Genomic DNA, 17,234 nt, shown 5'->3' with positions numbered 1-17,234 from the left:
TCAACTTGATGAAATCCCCCCGGATGTAATGAGCTGATTTTCTGCTGTTAATATTGCATCTGCTGATGAAGGATTCGTTAGGATAATGGAACGAAGCTAAAATATAAATGACTCGCTGTCAAGAAGCAGCTTTTGCTTGTGTTCTCCTGACAGTTCCTCGGCCATGGCGAGGGAGTTGTGTGTGCTCTGCACATGTTGGCAAGGTGTGGGCGGTTCTTTGGTCCCACATGTGCAGGGACACATGTGTTCCCTGGGAGCCCATTGCCCAGGGAGCCTGAGGCCAGCGGCACGTGCCCGAGCTGCGAGGCACTGCGGGGTCTGTCCAGGGGACAGCATGAACCCGTGAGTCCAGCACTCACTCCTGCTCTTTTCCTAGCTGCCCTGCTCCTATTTGCGTTGTTTTGGTTCCCAGAGTGGCTGTACTTCCCTTCCAAATGAGGAATCAAAGTAAAAGTGAAACTGGTCTGCGCTCATAAAGCTTTTAGAAATGCAGAGTATTATTTCCACTGATAAATGCAAAAGAGGTTTTGATGGAAGCAGTTCTCTTATTGCTGAGTAGTAGTAACCTTACACCTGTGCATGAAGTCTTTGGGTCCCCCCGTCTGCTTTGGGATCCTCCGTCATCACAGGGCTTGCATCTTGCACAGCCTCTGCCCATCCTGGTGCAGGGCTGTGCGTGCTCAGTCCTTGTTATGGGTGTGCAGGGAGGAGAACCTAGGGAAATATTTACAAATATCTTTGGTATCTTACACTTTCCGTACATTTCATAACGACATTAAACAAAACATGGCATCGCCAGCCTTTCATTTTACCCCGGGCCTAAGGACAGTTGGTGTTTTCCCTCCAAGTCTCTGCTTCTGGACACAAGAGACCAAATGAGAGTCTCAGCTTTCATTATTTGTTTGGGTTTTTTTTCTTTTTAATCGCATTTCTAGCTCTTCTGATTGCCAAGGAGGAAAAAAAAAAAAAAAAGAATGAAAACATGAACCGTAATGGCTCAAAAATGAAATTAAAAAAGGCCCTGCTTTCTATTACTATTTTTCAAATCACATTTTTTAGCCAACCATGCCAGAGATCGGCGCGGTGATTCTGATGACACTCGGCGTTGTGCTGCTGTGCCCGAGGTGTGAGGCCGCCGAGCTGCCCCACTGCCCCCCTGCTCCGCCCCACACTTCTGGGGCCGCTGTGCTTCTGGGGGTCCTGGCTGCTCAGACCCCGCCAGCAGAACCTTGGTGCTTTAATTGCGTCGTTCCCTACAAAAGACTGAATATGGATGATGGGGGAGGGGGGGAGCACGTGAATTCGTACTAGAAATTTTGTGAAATGTGTTTGAAGGAAAACAGCTTTCCGACAAAAAGAAGAGCGCGAGCGTGTGTTTTTAGAGAGATACACGCGTTGCTTTTTCAGGCCTTCTTGTGAAAACCTTCCTTTGCTCTCCCTCATGACAAGTGCTGGGTGGAGAAACGTTGCCAACTCAGAATGACTTTCCGTAGGTCCTCAGCGGAGGGACGCGCCGCTCCTGAGGGACGTGGGCAAGTTGTGCAGACTTAGAGAAGTGAACGGAGTGGGACAGCCCCTGTCACTACTGGGAATGTGGTGTGGAAGCAGTGGGACCCTGTCCTGACCAGGGCTTTACAGGGCACAAGCTTTGAAGCCTCACATTTGCAGAGGAGGAAGCTGGTGAATGCTGCAGTTTATCCACTGCCTCTTGGCAACAGTAACAGCCAGTCCCAGAAAGTCACTAGCTGGCCTCCAAAAATGTGAGGTCATCCTAGAAGTGTTGAGATGCACTAGTAAATGCCCACGGGTTTGGCGTTCCTGGCCTCGCTCTCTGGATCCTCCAGCTCTGGCAGGGAGCTCGGACCAGCACTGCCCCACTCAGTGTCACTGGGGGGCAAGCAGCCAGACCCCAGGCCAGTGCCGCTGCGGCCTCACGCTCTGGCTCTGCTCCTGGCATCGGCAAAACTCTTCTGAGGAATTTGTTTGCAAATTCAAGTGCTGCTCGGCCAGGACAGCGTGTCAGGGCTGTGAGAGGGAGCTGGCCTCCACCTGCCACGTCCATACTGGAGCAGACCACAGCCCGCACATTCTGCTCTCCATTTTTTGCCATTTTCACTCCTGTCCAGGTCCCCCCGAGCCCCGCCAGCCTCTGCTCCTCTTCCCACGGGCCGCTCTCCTGGGCTAGCCCTTGGAGCCTATCTGTGTGTTTCTGTTTGTCAGGCTGATTTTTTTTTTTCTGGGGTCCCCTGCTTCATCATTATCTTAATCACCGTTGTGTTAAGTTTCATGCTTCCTTTGACCTTTATTTTCGGCCTGGTTATGCTGTTTATCCGCCTCTGACACTTGTCCCCTGGTGCTATTGCCAGGGAAACCCAGTGCAGAGGCCTTTCCCGTTTCCCCCACCCCCTTGTCCCTTTTCTGTTTCATTTTTTTCTTTCCTCCTTTTTCTTTTTTTTTTCCCCCTTTCTATTTTTTTTTTTTTTTTGTCTTTTAACATGGTTTTCCTAAAAAGTTTTTTAATCAATCAAATTTGAGGCAGAAAATAGGCTTGGTCACGCCTGGTCCTTGGGTCGTGTGACACTCACTCAGGGTCCTGACAGCTCCTCAAAAGGGGCCGGGGGGCCGGCAGCGCGTTTCCCCAGGAAAGGCCCCGTTTCCATGGCACTGCCCCCACCTCCCCGCCAGCCCTGCCCGGGCTCGAGCCCCAGCGCCCGCAGCCTTGGGAAGCGCGCGCGTGCTGGGCCGCGCTGACAGCTGCTGGGGTTCCCCGCCACCGCAGCTCGTGGGGAGCCAGCGGGAGCGGCGGCTGCGTGCCGTGCCCCGCCAAACCCGCATAATCAGGGGCTTTTCATCAGGGCCCCCTTCTCCATCCCCAGCTGAGGCCGTTGCTCCGCGAGGGTCCGACGCGGCCCAGGCCTGCCCTGCTCCCCGGCCCAGTGCCCCGTCTGCTCCTCAGGGCCACCTTTCCCCCATGCCCTCTCCAGTTCTCCGTTTGTGCCTGGTCCTTTTTTTCCATTCTCTTTCTCTCTCTCTCTTTTCTTCTTTTTTTTTTTTTTTTTATAATTAATGATTAGTTTTAATTGGTTTGCTTAGGCAGCCTGACAGCAAATTAGCAGGAGCCAGCCCAAGGCTGCGTGTGCCAGTTTGAGGATGGCTGGCAGATGCCGGGCAGGAGGCGAGGTGGGCTCCTCAGGACATCCGTGGGCCATTGGTGTGACCCTCAGGGCTGCCATCTCCTGTCCCCTTGTCCCAAGTCTGGCTCCAACAGTCGTTGAGCAGTAGGGTTGCTTCCAGATGGGGTTGACTGCCTGCAGGATGGCTGCCATGCCATTCCACTACCCCACACCCGTTCTCCTCCTTTTTACATCGTCTTCCTTGAGCTGAACTGAGCTCTGCTCTCCAGGTGTGGGCCTAGGGTCCCCCCTGAGGCCCAGAGAGCCTCAGGATCCATGAAGCAGGCGGCCCTACCTGGTGCTAAAGCCAGGTAATGGGCTGGCCTGGGGAGGAAAGGGAGGGCTTTGCTCTTTTCTTCCTTGGCCGTGATTTCCCTTTGCTTTGCTTTTCTTTTCTTTGCCTTTTTTATAGCTCCCATTTTTCTTTTTTATGAGAGAGAAACGGCAGGGTTCTCCCAGAGCTGGAAGAGCACTCGGTCCCAGGCTGCTCCCAGACAGATGGAGGGGAAGAGGAGGGGGGCAGCGGGCCCGTAATCCTTGGGGAGAGTTGTGGTTAAAGAGGATTGGGATGGAGTCTAGGGCAGTTCAGCGTCTTGCTGGAGGAGGAAGGGACAGACACTTGCTATCCTCATTTTCAGCACAAAACTTTGCTGGCAGCATTGGCTACCGTGTAGCCCTCACAGCCAGTGGATGGAGTTGGTTTGAGTTACACTGCTGGTGCTGCCTTGTCATAATGGCAGCCGAGAGGGGAAAGCAAGGAAAACATGAGTTTCCCTCTCTGTCAGTCCGTGCATTTTCCCCCGAGCAGCCAAGGTGTTAATGGGTGTGTTTGCCCTTTCTGGACACCGGTCTGAACCTCCAGCATAGTATTAATATCTACATATGCCTTTTAATGGTATCCAGAGCACGTGTAGGACTGAAATCAGAGGGATCTGATGTCTTCCTGGGATTTGTGTCATGCAGGAACAGCCTTTTCGTCAGCCACAGAGGTCCCTGCTGCATTCCAGATTCATGAGAGATGGAAGGCAGCGCAAACACGTCTGCTTGCACAGCTCCGTGTGTTGCTCAGCTGTGGATGTGCTGGAAAATGCCATGCTGTGATGGCCTCCTGCAGGCTGGCTCCTTCCCCAAGCACCTGTGTGTGTGTAAGGCTCACCCAGGTGGGTGTGTTGACAGTGCCTGTAAGGACACTTGTGTCCCTGAGGCTCAGGGAGCTAGTCTCAGCGCTCATGCTGCCCAGACGTGGCTCTGCTCGCCCACACTCGTGTCACTCCCCAGCCGCGGTGTGACCCTCAGATCCCACACGTGGCCTTGCCAAAGGTTTGGTGCTCAGCTGAGCTTTGGGCCCCTCCAGAACAAGGCTAGGGACAAGTCTGCAGCTGCAGGAAGAGAGGTGAAGAAGAAGGGTGGAGAAACACCTGCTAGGAGAGGCTCTGGGACCTCCCATCTCATGTCACTTTCATGTGATCTCAGCTTATTCCCACCGCTGCTGTCCCTGCAGGAGCAGAGGATGCATTTTGAACTGCTACAAAGCCTCTACGTCCCGAGTACTCGAGAGCTCCTCTTTCCCTGCCCACCTTGCCTCATATGGGGCAGTGTTAAGACTGTTTGCTTCCACTTAGCCTGGCTGCACTCCCTGCACTGCTGTGAGCCAAGGGGCTTGAGGCGTGAGCCATATGCAGGATGTGTGCCACCAGGACTGGGGCAGGTCCAGCTGAGCCTGGTGATGACCCAGACCCCATGCCATCCGTGTGTCACCCCCATGTTGGCCTGCATTCAGCCACTCCCTTCGCATTTGGGTGTACTCACTGCAGCTGCATAGTTTGTGCCGACTGAATGGTGGCTGGGGGTCAGCCGGGGAGGGAAACTGAGGCGGGGAGCTCCCAGATGCACCAGGTGTGGGATCATCCCACCGGAGCCCTCAGTGGTGCATCCACTGTGACAAGCCCAGCTGGGGGAAGCAGAAGGCAGCGCTGAGCACTCGCCTTGGCTGCTGCCTTCCCCTCCTCTTCCTCGCCAGCGTGCCCGCAGCCCTGCGTCGGCCGGCTCCTTTAAGGCAGGCGCGGGGGAATCGTGCGGTGCCAGCCTTCGCTGCGACTGCCGCTCCCGCTTCCCCCTCAGAAAGTTTCCTGCCCAATTGTTATGTGCGATCCGATCTGAAAGTTGCTCTCTAAGCTTCTTGTCACATTTTGACTTAATGAAGTGCAACTGGAGTGGGAATTGGGGTTCATCACGCCAGTCTCACTGCGCTCCCTTGTTGTCAGAAAACAGGGGCGGTTGGGGACCGTAATGCAACGCTGCAAGTCGTTATCATTCCGGTCAGTCTGTTTAACACAAAATTAAACAAAGAACTAATTAGTGCCTCATGAATTAATAAATGCGCAGTTGCCGGGTAGGAAGGGGAGGAAGGAAAAAAGGTTGTTGAAGGAAAGATACTGAAAAAGTCGAATTAGGATGTTGTGTCAAGGGGAAAAAAAAATCTGAGTCCACTTTGGCGAAGTTTGGCTCGGTTGGCTTCCCTGGAAGGAGCTCCCTCCTCCTCCTGCATCCTGCTCACCGCTCCAGAGCAGCCCTGCATGGGCGGGCGTGGGGCATCTGTGTTTCTGCAGGGTGCTTTTGAGGAGCTGGAGCTGGGATCCAGATACAAATATTTACCCGCAGAGCTTGGTCTGGGAGCTGGGAGGTGCGGGCTGGTTTCCTCGGTGGGGGGATGGCGAGCGGATCCTCTCTTTTGGTCTGAAACCTGTGAGGTTTGGGCCGTCGTGGAGGGGCTGCGATGATGGCTGTGGGCTGTCCTCAGCAGGTTCCCATCCCTCCAGCCCGGGAGGGAGCCAGCCCTCGGGCTCAGGGCAGAGGAGGGAGCGGGAGCACAGCTGCAGCACGTGGAGGCCGGGGCAGGGAGAGGTGGCACCTGCGGCTTCAGAGATGGCCGCACGCTGCTGGGTTTTCTGGAGAATTTAAGATTGTCTCAGGAACAGCGTGTAATCTCAGATTAGCCGTGTCCCGCAGCGCTCCCCCCTCCCCTGCTCCTCGCCCTGGCTTTGCGGTGAGGTGAGCTCCTGGGGAGCCGGTGCCATGGACCCAAACTGGTGCCCACCCTGGCAGCCCAGTGGGTGCTGTGCCGTGCCGTGCCGTGCCGTGCCGTGCTGCGAGCGAGAGGGCTCTGCTCTGGCGCATTGTCAGGCTGGGAAGCAGGCAGAGCTGGGGGAGGGAAGAGTCCATCCTTAAGAGGACATGTCAAGTACAATTAGCGTTATCTGTCTAAATATGTACTGGGAACACAGAATACAAGAGGAGGCCTGGCTGGCTTTAATGGAGACATATGCAAGGTCATATTGCCTCATACAATCCCCCAATCTGATTTGGGGATTACACATTCTAAGTAAATTGGCGTTATTCCTCTTGCATCATTGATAAGCTGCGACCGAAAGAAGGGGAGTAAAAAAAAAACAATTAAAAACTCCATCTGAAGAATTGACCGTGCACGGGGTGAGGGTGTAAAGCCGGGAAGGCAAGGAGAGTTGTACAGAGAGCTCGGAAGGGGGGGGGGAACAAAGGGAGAGAGAAAAAAGGAGCGTGACAGAATGGGAAGAGCAAGCAAGAAAGAACAAAAGGAAGAAAAAGGTGGGAGAGGGGATGAGAGAGCCCAAAGGCAGAGGGACTCCAGGCTGGGGAGCTGGTGCTGCTGTCCTCAGCTGGGTCAGCCCCAAGGTGTGAGTGGGGAAGGAAGGAGCTGGGCTGGTTGTGCATCTTCCATGCCCCGAGGGATCCCCAGCTCCATGTCCGTCACTCTGTCTGGGATATCTCACCAGCTCCTTCCCGCTCTGGGTCCCAGCCAGCCCCCCCCCACCTATCTTTGGCGCAGCATCCTGGCACTGGTGCAGCACAAGTGGCAGCGGTAGCGTGGAGCACCAGGGCCCCCAGGGGCAGGGGCAAGCAGCAGTCGCAGCATGCTCTTCCCAGAGCTGCATCCTTCTCACTTGTGCCCTCCATGGGGCAAGGGGGGGACACTCCAGGGCTGAGCAGGTCGCACAGTGCTGCATCCTGGGGAGGGACGTGCTGCCAGCTGGTGCTCCCAGTGCTGCTGCAGGCTCCCTGTGCCTGACCTCAGGCCGGTTTTAATTTCACTGCCACATCGCGGGCAGTTGTGACAGCTGCTTTGGCAGCCCTGCACTACGGAGACTGCAGGATGGGCCAGACACTGCTGCCACTGAGCTGAAGCCACCCTCTGCTCCCTGCCACCTCGCAGCCCTGGGACAGAGAAGTCCCCAGCTGCTGCTGTGGCACCATCCTTCCCCGGGCGAGCTCTCCTCCCACCCTGCTGTGCAGGATAACCCCCTCCGGAAGTCTCACGGCACGGCTTTTATGCTCTGTCACATTTTTGGAACATATGGTTTTAAATAATTCAATTTACTTTTCATGTGTTTTGCTGTGACTTTTTTTCCCCTGTCCCTTTTCTCTTTCTTCCTCGCTCTCCGCGTTATCCAGGAAGGAAAAAGTGCAGATGAAGGCCGGGGGCTCAGTGCTGCAGGACCCCACCCCACACCCCTTCACCTTGTGCCCCATAGGGCTGCTGGACCTCTGGGGGTCAGCAGGGGAAGTGAGAGGACTGCAAGGGGAATGTTTGTCATGGAGCAGAGGGTGCTATGCGTGTGGGCACCTTGGGTGTGCGGGCAGTCTGTGGGCACACGGTCTGCCCTGGTGCCTGGGAGCAGGACCCACACCAGCAAGAGCTGCTCTTTGTGCTAAGTGCAGGCACACTGGGTGACTGGTGGCATGCATGGTGCTGCATGGTGCAGCCAGGAGCAGGAGAGCACTTTGTGAAGCCTGAGTCCTGCTCATGGTTAGGTGCTGTGGGGTTTCGTCAGCATGCAGTGGTGCTTGGTCAGGTGTGCTTTGTGTATTAACTGCGTCCTTTTTCTTCCCTCTCCAGGATGAAGTGACTTTAGAGCTAAAAACCAGGCAAGAAACCAGACCTTGAAATCTCCGAAAGGTAGGAGAGACTTCAGACTGCAATGGGTATGTCACTACGCCCTCCTGGGTTCTCTTTTCCTCTGCTTGTCTCACCATCATGGCCTGCTCTTTATGGCTGTGTCTGCACTAGAACTTCTGGGACTGGACCATCATTAGTTATGAAGACAGATGTGAAGGGAAGAAGGTCTAATGCAGACATGGCCCATGTGTCTCCTAATCCCGTCTTTGTCTTTGTATAGCAGTTGTTCTGGGCACCTGATTTTGTCACTTTGGGTTTTCCTCAATATCTTCTTTGCTGCCTCTGTCTTTACAGATAAAAGTGTGTGAGGGCTTTGGTGAGGAGCGCGCCGCTTTATGTTCAGCTTTATGTGGGCTGGTGGGAGATGGATAAGGGCCGTGCAGTGAATCGGATGCAATCTGTCCGCCGTGAGGTTTTGCTGAGCTCAGTTCACATAGTTTCAGACGGCGATGCGCGCCCTCCCCTCTCATCTGGCACGTTCATATCTGATCAGACTGCAGCACCGTGCAAGCACTGTCTCCAGCTGAAGCCTGACTTCTCTGGGCTTTCACTTACACACCCCCCCATTTACTGAACAAAAAGCAATGCAGTTACAAGGGCTGGGCAGTCACTTAGTGCGTGCTTGTAAAGTCAGGGGACATGAACGGGGATTGCCTCTGCAAACCGCTCACCTCCAGGTGCTGAGAGAACAGGTCCCTGTGCCACTCCAGGCCACTGCAGAGCATTGCAGAGCATTGCCAAGCACCGAGACAGCCCGGGATGAGGCTGGGGCAGACGTGGCCGTGCTCCCCGTGCCGTCTGCTCCCAGCGCGTCCCTGCGGCACGGGGACCCCAGGCAGGGAGCTGGCGTCTGAGCGGGACCCGAGGGGTGGCTGGGGGCTGGGGGGGGGCCCAAACCAGGCTGGGCCGTGTCAGAGGTGACCGGTGGAAGGCTAGTGTTATGTAAATACCGCCGCCGTAAGACAGCGGGCCTGAATGGCCCTGCGCGTCCATCCATCATTGCTGGGGAACAGAAGCCTCCCTGGGAGCGCGGGGGGGCCGGCAGCGCGGGGCGCGCAGACACAGGCAGCATGTGCCCTACTCATAAACTGTTTGTTTTCTTTTTGTCTCTCTCGTTTCGGGACACCCCACTGAGAGCAACTCTGGGTTTTGTCCTCGCAACCTCTCCCCCAGCCTTCCCCCTCCCCGCCAGCCCTTCCTTTTCCTCCCTCCTTACTCCTGCCCTTAAAAAAAAAAAAAAAAAAAAAAAGGAAAAAAAAAAAAAAGCCCCCTGTTCACATTGCGGCTTCTTTCTCTGACTTCAAAGGCTCCCCATCATTGTTTGGGATCGGCAGGCAGTGGCCCTGAAAACGTGATCACAGCCGGGCACAGTGTAGGTCAGCAGCGAGCGCCATGCTCTGAGCGCTGAAAGGAGCGGGCGGATTCTTCCCTTTTCATGCTTCACAACCCTGGTGACAGCGCCCGGCCTCGCCCGCGCGCTCCTCGCCGCATGGCTCTTCTTGCTCTTTTCTCTTCCAGCCTCCTCCTTTCTGCCTCGGGTCCCTTGTCTCTCCATTCGCACTCATTCTGCTCTCTTCTGTGCCCAGTATCACACACTTTCTGCACTTTTTCCTTCCGTTACATTTCTTCCTCACTCCCTCTTTCCGGGCACGGCACTGTTTCCTTCCCCCTTCTCCCTCTCTCTTCTTGCTGATGCTCTTTTCTCATAATTCACTGTTTTCTTTGCACCTTCTCCTTCTCCCGCAGACCAGCCTGATTGCCTCATGCTCCCCATCCCTGCGCAGCAGCTGCCTTCCCCTGACGTCTGCCTGTGTTTCTGTCTTCCCTGTGACATCTCACTCGCTGTGCCCTATATTGCAGAGGTTCTTCAGTCTCTGGATCAGCCCCTGGTTCTGCACGAGGTGCAAGTGGTACTGCACCTCCATTTGTGCAGGCAGGCACCAATTCAGCTAGATCAGAGGGAACCAGAGGAGATGTTTGGCTCCTGTCGGTCTCCAGATGGAGCATCACACTGGCACCGGTGCTGGGGGGCAGAGGGAGGCAGGGGTTCAGCAAAGCAAAGCAGCTCCAGCACTTTGTGCTGCCATCCCAGAACGCTTTCCCAGCAGATTCCTCACCTGGTCGCGCTGACCATGGGGTGTGCAGGGACTCCCTGCCTGCAGAGCAGCCTCAGGGCTTCCTTTAGCCCTCTGAGTAAAGGCTGTGCCCCTCTGGCCCCCCTGGGGTGCAGCTGCCCCGGCAGCACCGATTGCAGTGCTTGTGCCTCTGGTGATTTGTGAGGTTGTTTTAGTGGCGAGGAGCCCACCAGGACTTGTCTCTTGCTAAATAGGCATATTAAGGGACATTGCGGCAGGGGTTATAGAGTAATAATTTGTCCTAATGAGCTGGTGTCACGTTCTCCCAGGCCGGGCTGCGACGCGAGCGGAGCGGCGGTGGGAGGGGGCCATGCTCGCTGCCCTGGCCGCCCGGGTTAATGAAGTTGGGTGCAGCCCGGGGTCAGAGAGCGGGAGCTGAGGCAGCCCCAGGGCAGCGGGGAGGGATGGGGCTGCCCTGGGCTGCGTGCCCTGGGCCGGGCTGGTGGCAGTGGGAGCAGGGCTGAGGCAGAGGGCAGGAGGAACCGGGATGCGGGGATCTGGTTCCAGGGGATCACAGCACCCCGACCCCGCTGCCATCCGCAGCACCCTGCCATCTGCAGCACGAGCCCTGCGTGCCCTCTTCCTCCTCCTCCCACCCATCTTCCCCTGCTCCTTTCACCCCCCGCTTCTCTTTGCTTTTCTCTGTCTCCATCTCTCTCCCTTTCATCTACTCGGAAGGCTTTACTCTACTTCCTTGTCACCCTAATTGATTGCATTAACCTTTCAGCGTATTGGATTTCCCCAGCACCGTGCAGAGAGCACTGTGCAATATGCTTATAATCTGGGCTGTAATGGACAGGGAGCAGTCAACGAGCCCTTGCTCCAGCAGCTTCTGCTGACAACTTCGTCTCGGGGAGGGGAGAGGGAGCGTGCCCGTGGTCCCACACAGATCCCTCTATGGGGCAAGCACAGAGGGGTCGGGCCCGGCCCCACAGCCGTGTTCTGCCACGTGTCCCAGCTCGCTGCTCCTCTGCCCACACCGTGCTGAATCCCCGTGGGCACTTGTTGCTGACTGCAGGGTGAGACGGCTACGTAGTGGAATCTGGCTATTTTCACATCACCTCTGCCTTTGCTTTTTCCTTCAGTTTTAGCAGGAGTAGGGGTGAGGGACGCTTTTCCTGGGGACTTAAAGACAAAAACGTGCGTGGGTACGGCTCACGGTGTAAGGACAGCAATGGCGGGATGGCTTGGGGTCACTTCAGAGCAGCTGCAGCGTCCTGGCAGGGTGCAGGCAGCCCGGCTGCTCGGGGCTGCACTAACAACGCCTGCGGGCTCCCGGGAGCACCGGGCACGGGGGCAGGTTCCCCGCTGCGTGGTTTTCTGGGGAGAGAGGAGGAAGGACAAGAGTCGGAGAGAGGAAAGAACTTCATCCCAAGTGACGACTGGGGAAAGTGGGAGGCTCTGTACAAGCTAGGAGGTGGCTGAGGGGAGGGGCTTTGTTTTAGGTTAAATAGAGAAAGAATAGGAGCAGGAAGAAAAGGATGAGAAATGTAAAACGAGCAAGAGAGAAAGCGAGCGAGAGCAGCACCTCCTAAATGGAAGAGTAAACAGGCACTCCGAGGCATTAACTTAATTGATTGTTCTGCAACAGGCTGAACGCTGTGTTATTCTGTCGCCGTGGCAACAACCCAAAAAAATTGTCAGCCTGTTTGGATGAAGTGAAGCGAAACATTCTCTAATTTGCGGTGATCCGGGTGTTTGTTTTCCTTCCAAAGAGGCGGGGGCTCTATTGATCTATTGTTCGCGGCGAGCTCTCCTTCGCAGGGCCCGGCGCGGGGCAGGTAGCGCGGCCCGGCCGCGTCCCAACGCTGCCCCCAGCTCCTCGGGCACCGCTGCGCCGCGAGGAGCGGAGCGAGAGCCGCTGCGGGGCCCCGCACCCACGTGCCGCCGTGGCACGTTTCCCACCGTCCCCGCTCCGCCTCGCGGCTTCGCGGCCCGGCTCGCGGCTGCGCGGGGTCCGCGGCTGAGCCCCGTGAGTTCGGGGGGAGCGCGCCCGGGGCGCCCGCCCTGCTCCGCCGGCCGGGGGGTTCCTCCCCTCCGTCCCGTTTGTAACTGCTGCCCCGCCGCCGTTTCCCGGCGTGGCCGTGGGTCGGGGCAGGGCGTGCTGGCGGGCAGCGGTGTCCCCGGGCGCGGTGCCCTGCCCGGTGCTGCCGGTGGGTGTGCGTGGGGGGCGGGAGCCCTGCCCGGCCGTGCTGCCGGCTGGCTAGCAGCGGCGGGAGCGGCTAAATAACCCTGTAACTGGTATGAAGGTGAATTCACGGTCTGGTGAGCACTGAAAATACGAGAGCTGCGAGACAGGCGGAGCGCGGAGAGGGGAAGAGAGCTCAGCCTCGGCTCAGGGCAGCGGTGCGGGGCCGTGCTGGGGATGAGGAGGGTGCTCGGTACCGCGGAGGAGATGGGAACACACTGACACAGCCAGCGCACCGCTGCCTGGACAGCACCCAATGGCGTGGGTGCACATGGGGGTGCCCCGGGCTGCACACGCTCGTGTGCACAAGCGTGCGTGCGTGGGGGTGTACCCGCAGCCGTGGTCCTGAGCCGTCTACAGCAGGCTCGCTGTCAGGGCAGATTGCTCTCCAGTGTGAGTCCGCGCCAGTCAGGCAGCACGGCACATTTATCCCGGCGTATCTTGAGCTTCCTTGTGGTTACCTGCTGCGTGCAGGAGAGGGCTGCGGGAAATCCATTCCCCTCCGGCTGGGAGAGGCCAACGCTCGCAGTGCCGGGAGCTCGCAGTGCCGGGAGCTCTGCGCAGAGGGAACCCCCTCCAGCTCTTCCCCTGGTGATCTCCCCGCGCCCAACCCTGCGACGGGGGGCACTGCGCCGGCAGCTGAACCCGCGGTGATTTAGAGTTAGACGTTGGCCGAGGAGACTTTGATTAATTCGTAGTAAAACCCAGCAGCGCCGGGGTGCCGGCCCCACATTCCTGGGTGAGCCGGCGGCCGAGGTGCGCGCTGGGCGGGCGCCAGGTCCTGAGCAATCCCCGCGGAGGTGGCAGAGCCATCCAGCCGCAGCCTCTCCCTGCTTGGGCTCCTTCATTATTAATTTATTTTTCTCCCTTCCTTGGCAAAAAAATAGTATTTGGTAACGACCTCAAATTGCAAAATGCTGATGATTTGGAGAATGTGTCACAGAAGCTCCAGGGTGATAAAGGGGAGACAAATCCCAGCCAACAATCCGGCTCAGCCAGTTTGCCTATTTATTAAAGAAAAAGCCCAGATCATTAACTTTTTTGTTGTTGTTCTGTTTGCGGGCAACTCCCTGCTGGCAGCTTTCGGGTGCCCAGTAAATTAACCCGAGTATCGGCCTGGTTCGGGGCCGCCGCAGTGCCTGCCGGGAGCTGCGCTCGTTTGCGTTAGCGCACAAACGAACCCTGGAGGGTACCCCCGTGGAAGCGCAGGCAGAAAACCCCGGCTGCCCCAGGGGGGGTCACACTGCAGCTGGAGAGCCCTCTGTTCCCACTGCTCGCGCAGCGCGGGGCCCCGTGACACCGCAGCGCAGTGCGGGTCCCCGAGGGGCACGGCGCAGTGGGCTCCCCTCTGCCTGCTTGGGCTGCTCGGTGACTGCTGGGAGCTGAGGGCCTCTGAACGCAGCGGTGCTTCCAGGGGAGCACGATTGCGTCCCCCTGCTCCCGAACATCCCACGTGTTCGCTGAAGCTGCGCTTCGAGCTAAATCAGTTTGCTGTGGGCCCCGGCTTCCCTGAATTCGGTGTCAGGACCAGGCTTGCATGGCTGTTATTCAGGGAGCTTTATCAGAAGCACGAAGCTAGCATCTGCCCTGCGCTCCCCTCCGGGTGCCGGCAGCTCTCTGCCCTGGCTTTGGCCCAGTGTGGGATTGCCCCACGGAGCCCAGCTGTGGGCAGAACTCACTGTGGCTTCTCCGAGCCCACGGCCGCAGCAGCTCATCGCTTGGCCTTGGCTCGGCACAACTGAGTTCGGGTGAGGGAAGGGAGCAAAGGCGCTGCCGGGCCTGCCGGCCTCTCCCAGCGCTGGGTTTGGGCTTTGCGTTGTGCCCGCGCTCCGTCCCTCCGAGGGCGCTGCCTGCTTCCCGGGGCCTGGCTCGTGCCCTCGTGCGCAGCCCGCGGTGAGGCCGCCCCAGCCCCGCGCTCACGTGGGCGCTGCTGGGAGGAGAAGGGTATTTTTCAAGGTTTCTGCGAGGTTTTTTTCTTATGAAACACAAGGATGTGCAATTTTTTTAGTTTCAATTTAGCATTGGAGAATTTTATAATTTAGTAATTAAAATCTCTGATAGGCTTTAGAAATTGCAGCTAATTGAATTTAATGGGAAGATGATTTTCAATTTTATTTGATTACCCGGACCCCTGGCATTGGTATTTATGGGAAAAAAATGGGAAATGTGCTGTGTGGGCTAAGATGGTATAATTGAATTAGGGCTAATCGGATTTCTTCGTCATGAATTTCACTATAATTTTCCTATAATTTTCCATTAGATATCTAGTTTACAAATATTCACAAAGAAATGAAGCTCTTTCGGAATGGAGATTGCTGGCTAACAGGATTACGGGGACGATAGCTCGGCACTGCCAGCCCGGGCTCCTGCAGTAATGCAATCGCTGCGTCTGCCTCACACTTCCCGCCCGCCGCTGCTCCTGCACCCCGACGGCCTCCGTGCAGCTCCCGCGGGGCCGCGTCGTGCTGCGCTCCGCGTGTCGCTCGGCCGTGCACGTGTCCTCGTGCCCTGCGTTTGTGCGCTGTCTCCCTTGCGTCCGGCAGCGTGCTGCTCCGCGGCCTCGTGGCACGGCGGGCTCAGCTCGTGCGGATCCGGCGCAGGTATTGCCCTGCTGGTGCTTGTCCCTGTGCCGCACTGAGGGGACTCTGTGTCCCTTCCCTGCACTGTTTCATCCCAGGGGAGAGGTCCTACCGCCTGCAGGCCAGCAGCTCTGTGCTCTCCTCTCTGTGCTGTGGGTGCAGATCGCCCTTCTGCTCCCCATGCCCTGTGGGAAGGGCTCTGCCCAGCCTATGCTCTGCCCTCGGGCAGCAGTGCCATGGGGCCATCCCGCTGCCCCTTGTGCCAGCCGGGGCTCTGCCATGCCGCTCGGGGCTGGTTCTGCTCTGCAGTGCCCGGGCTGTGCCATTCGCTGCCTGGGCTCCTCGGGCTGCGCTTTTAATCCGCGCAGTAAATTGCAATTAATTGGTCAGGAGACGCAGCATTTGGCTCCCAGGTGCTGGGGGGCACCCGGGGCACGGCAGCCCCATGCTGGGAGGTGAGGCTGAGGGACAGCACCTGGCAGGTGGAGGCTGGGCCGGGGCACGTTGGCAGCTCTCGGGCACCGTGTGCCAGTAATGGGACTGAAACTGAACAGAGAGGGAAGGAGGAGGAAAGGGAAAGAAAGCGCGGATTGTCTGCTCCTGCTGCCCAGGCCCCAAGGCCTCCGGGCACCTCCCTTGACAAAACAGAAATCAAACAAAATTACAGAAACAGGGAAAGAGCATTTGCCTAATAAACTCCCCGAGCAGGAGCAGGAGGCACACGGCGCTGCCAGATCTCCAACCTGCAATCTGCGCGGCAGCGCCAGGAGCCCACACGGAGCCCGAGCGTGGCCCCGGGGTCAGCCCCAGCGAGAAGCTGCCAGCAAGAAGGGCTCAGTGTAAAGAAACAAAGGGGAGACGCGCAGAGGGGGATGCCCCACGTACTGGTGTGACTCACCCCCCGCTCTGCCCTAGCGCACCGTCTGCGGGGAAAGCATTAAACTGTAATAATAATAATAAATTAATCATCCTTCCCCCTCCCATCGCACTTTTCATCTGAGGATCTCTGAGCACCTGGCAAACATTAATTACCGAGAGCTCCCGACACCCCTGGGAGGGTGGGAAGGGACGAGCGGCGTTCACCTGCCGCCAAAGGGCGGCCAAGGCCGGGTGCGGGGTGCGTGCAGCCGGGGGGCTCTGTGCCGTGGGGCCGGGGGCAGAGGAGCACGGGTGCCCTGAGTGGGGTCCCTGATGGGCACGGAGCCTGGATGTTCTTGGGTAAGAGGCAAAGCAGGGAGGATGGGGAAATAAAGCCCCATCCTGTGACTGGAGATGGGGAGATAGGAAATCAGGCCTTGCCGTTGCGTCAGCTGCAGGGCGTGGACTTCACCTGAAAAAGCACCGTGGCAGCAGGGAGGGGCGGCGGGGAGCCCGCCAGGGGTGGCATGGGTGGCACGTGGGCGTCCCGTCCTTGGCAGCAGCACCGTGCCCAGCGCTGCGAGTCCAGGGAAGTGAAAACGGAGAAGTGCGGGTGATGAAGTGATGGGGCATCCAGTGCCTCAAACCGCGCACGTGTCAAGCCCAAGTGCAGCCGCCTGGGGCTGGGAGGGCAGGGGCAGGCCGGTGGGGGCCCAGTGACATGGGTCCTGGTGACACCGGCCCTGGCTCCCTCTGTGCCCCAGCTGTTCCCGTGGCTCCGTTTCGCTGGGCCGTGCTCAGGTGTTCTGGGAGAAGCCGGCACAGGTATGGTCCTGCTGATGCCCAGCGCCGTGCCTCAGTTTCCCCACCTGCGCAGTGGGCTGAGCTGTGCCGAGCACACCGCGTCCCGCTCGTGGGAGGGGTTTAGGAGCGTGCCCCGAAGCAGCCCGCAGCCCGCAGCCCACAGCCCGCTCGCGTTGCCGACTTAAATCGGGTAAATCGTCTGCTCGTTCGTCTGAGGGAAACGGGCTCCTCGCTGTGTTTACTCAGCGCTCCTCTCAGAACCTCCCTGGCGCTTTTTGCTACTTCGAAAAATAAAGCAAGGGGAGAAAGGAGGAAATTCAATGCAATAAATAAATAAATAAAAAGGGGAAGAGGGGGGGGTTGGGGGGAGAGAAAAGAACAAAAAGAAGGAAAATAGAAGAAAAGTGACCGGGCCGGGCGCTGCCGCCCCGCGCAACCCGGCACTGCGCTCCGCCGCGGTGCAGCCCCGCACCCGGACCCGCGCTCCGGCTCCGGCTCCGGCCC

General features: G+C 57.8%; 1 protein-coding gene across 4 annotated transcripts in view; it reads left to right on the top strand.

The window, feature by feature from the left end:
• CASZ1 (castor zinc finger 1) overlaps positions 1-17,234 on the top strand; it is a 152,544-nt gene that overhangs the window by 61,016 nt on the left and 74,294 nt on the right. For 3 of the 4 annotated variants that reach the window (XM_021374627.1, XM_021374628.1, XM_021374629.1), the window contains exon 3: positions 8,107-8,192. In XM_021374627.1, the coding sequence (XP_021230302.1) occupies positions 8,189-8,192 (4 nt within the window). In that variant the 5' untranslated portion in view covers positions 8,107-8,188. The remainder of the gene's footprint in view (positions 1-8,106; positions 8,193-17,234) is intronic. The other variant, XM_021374630.1, reaches the window with a different exon arrangement.

This window comes from Numida meleagris, chromosome 20 (assembly GCF_002078875.1).
Source record: "Numida meleagris isolate 19003 breed g44 Domestic line chromosome 20, NumMel1.0, whole genome shotgun sequence".
In the NCBI taxonomy this organism is placed as follows: Eukaryota; Metazoa; Chordata; class Aves; order Galliformes; family Numididae; genus Numida; species Numida meleagris.
The sequence above is the reverse complement of the archived record's forward strand: the minus strand, read 5'-3'. Positions and strand labels throughout refer to the sequence as shown.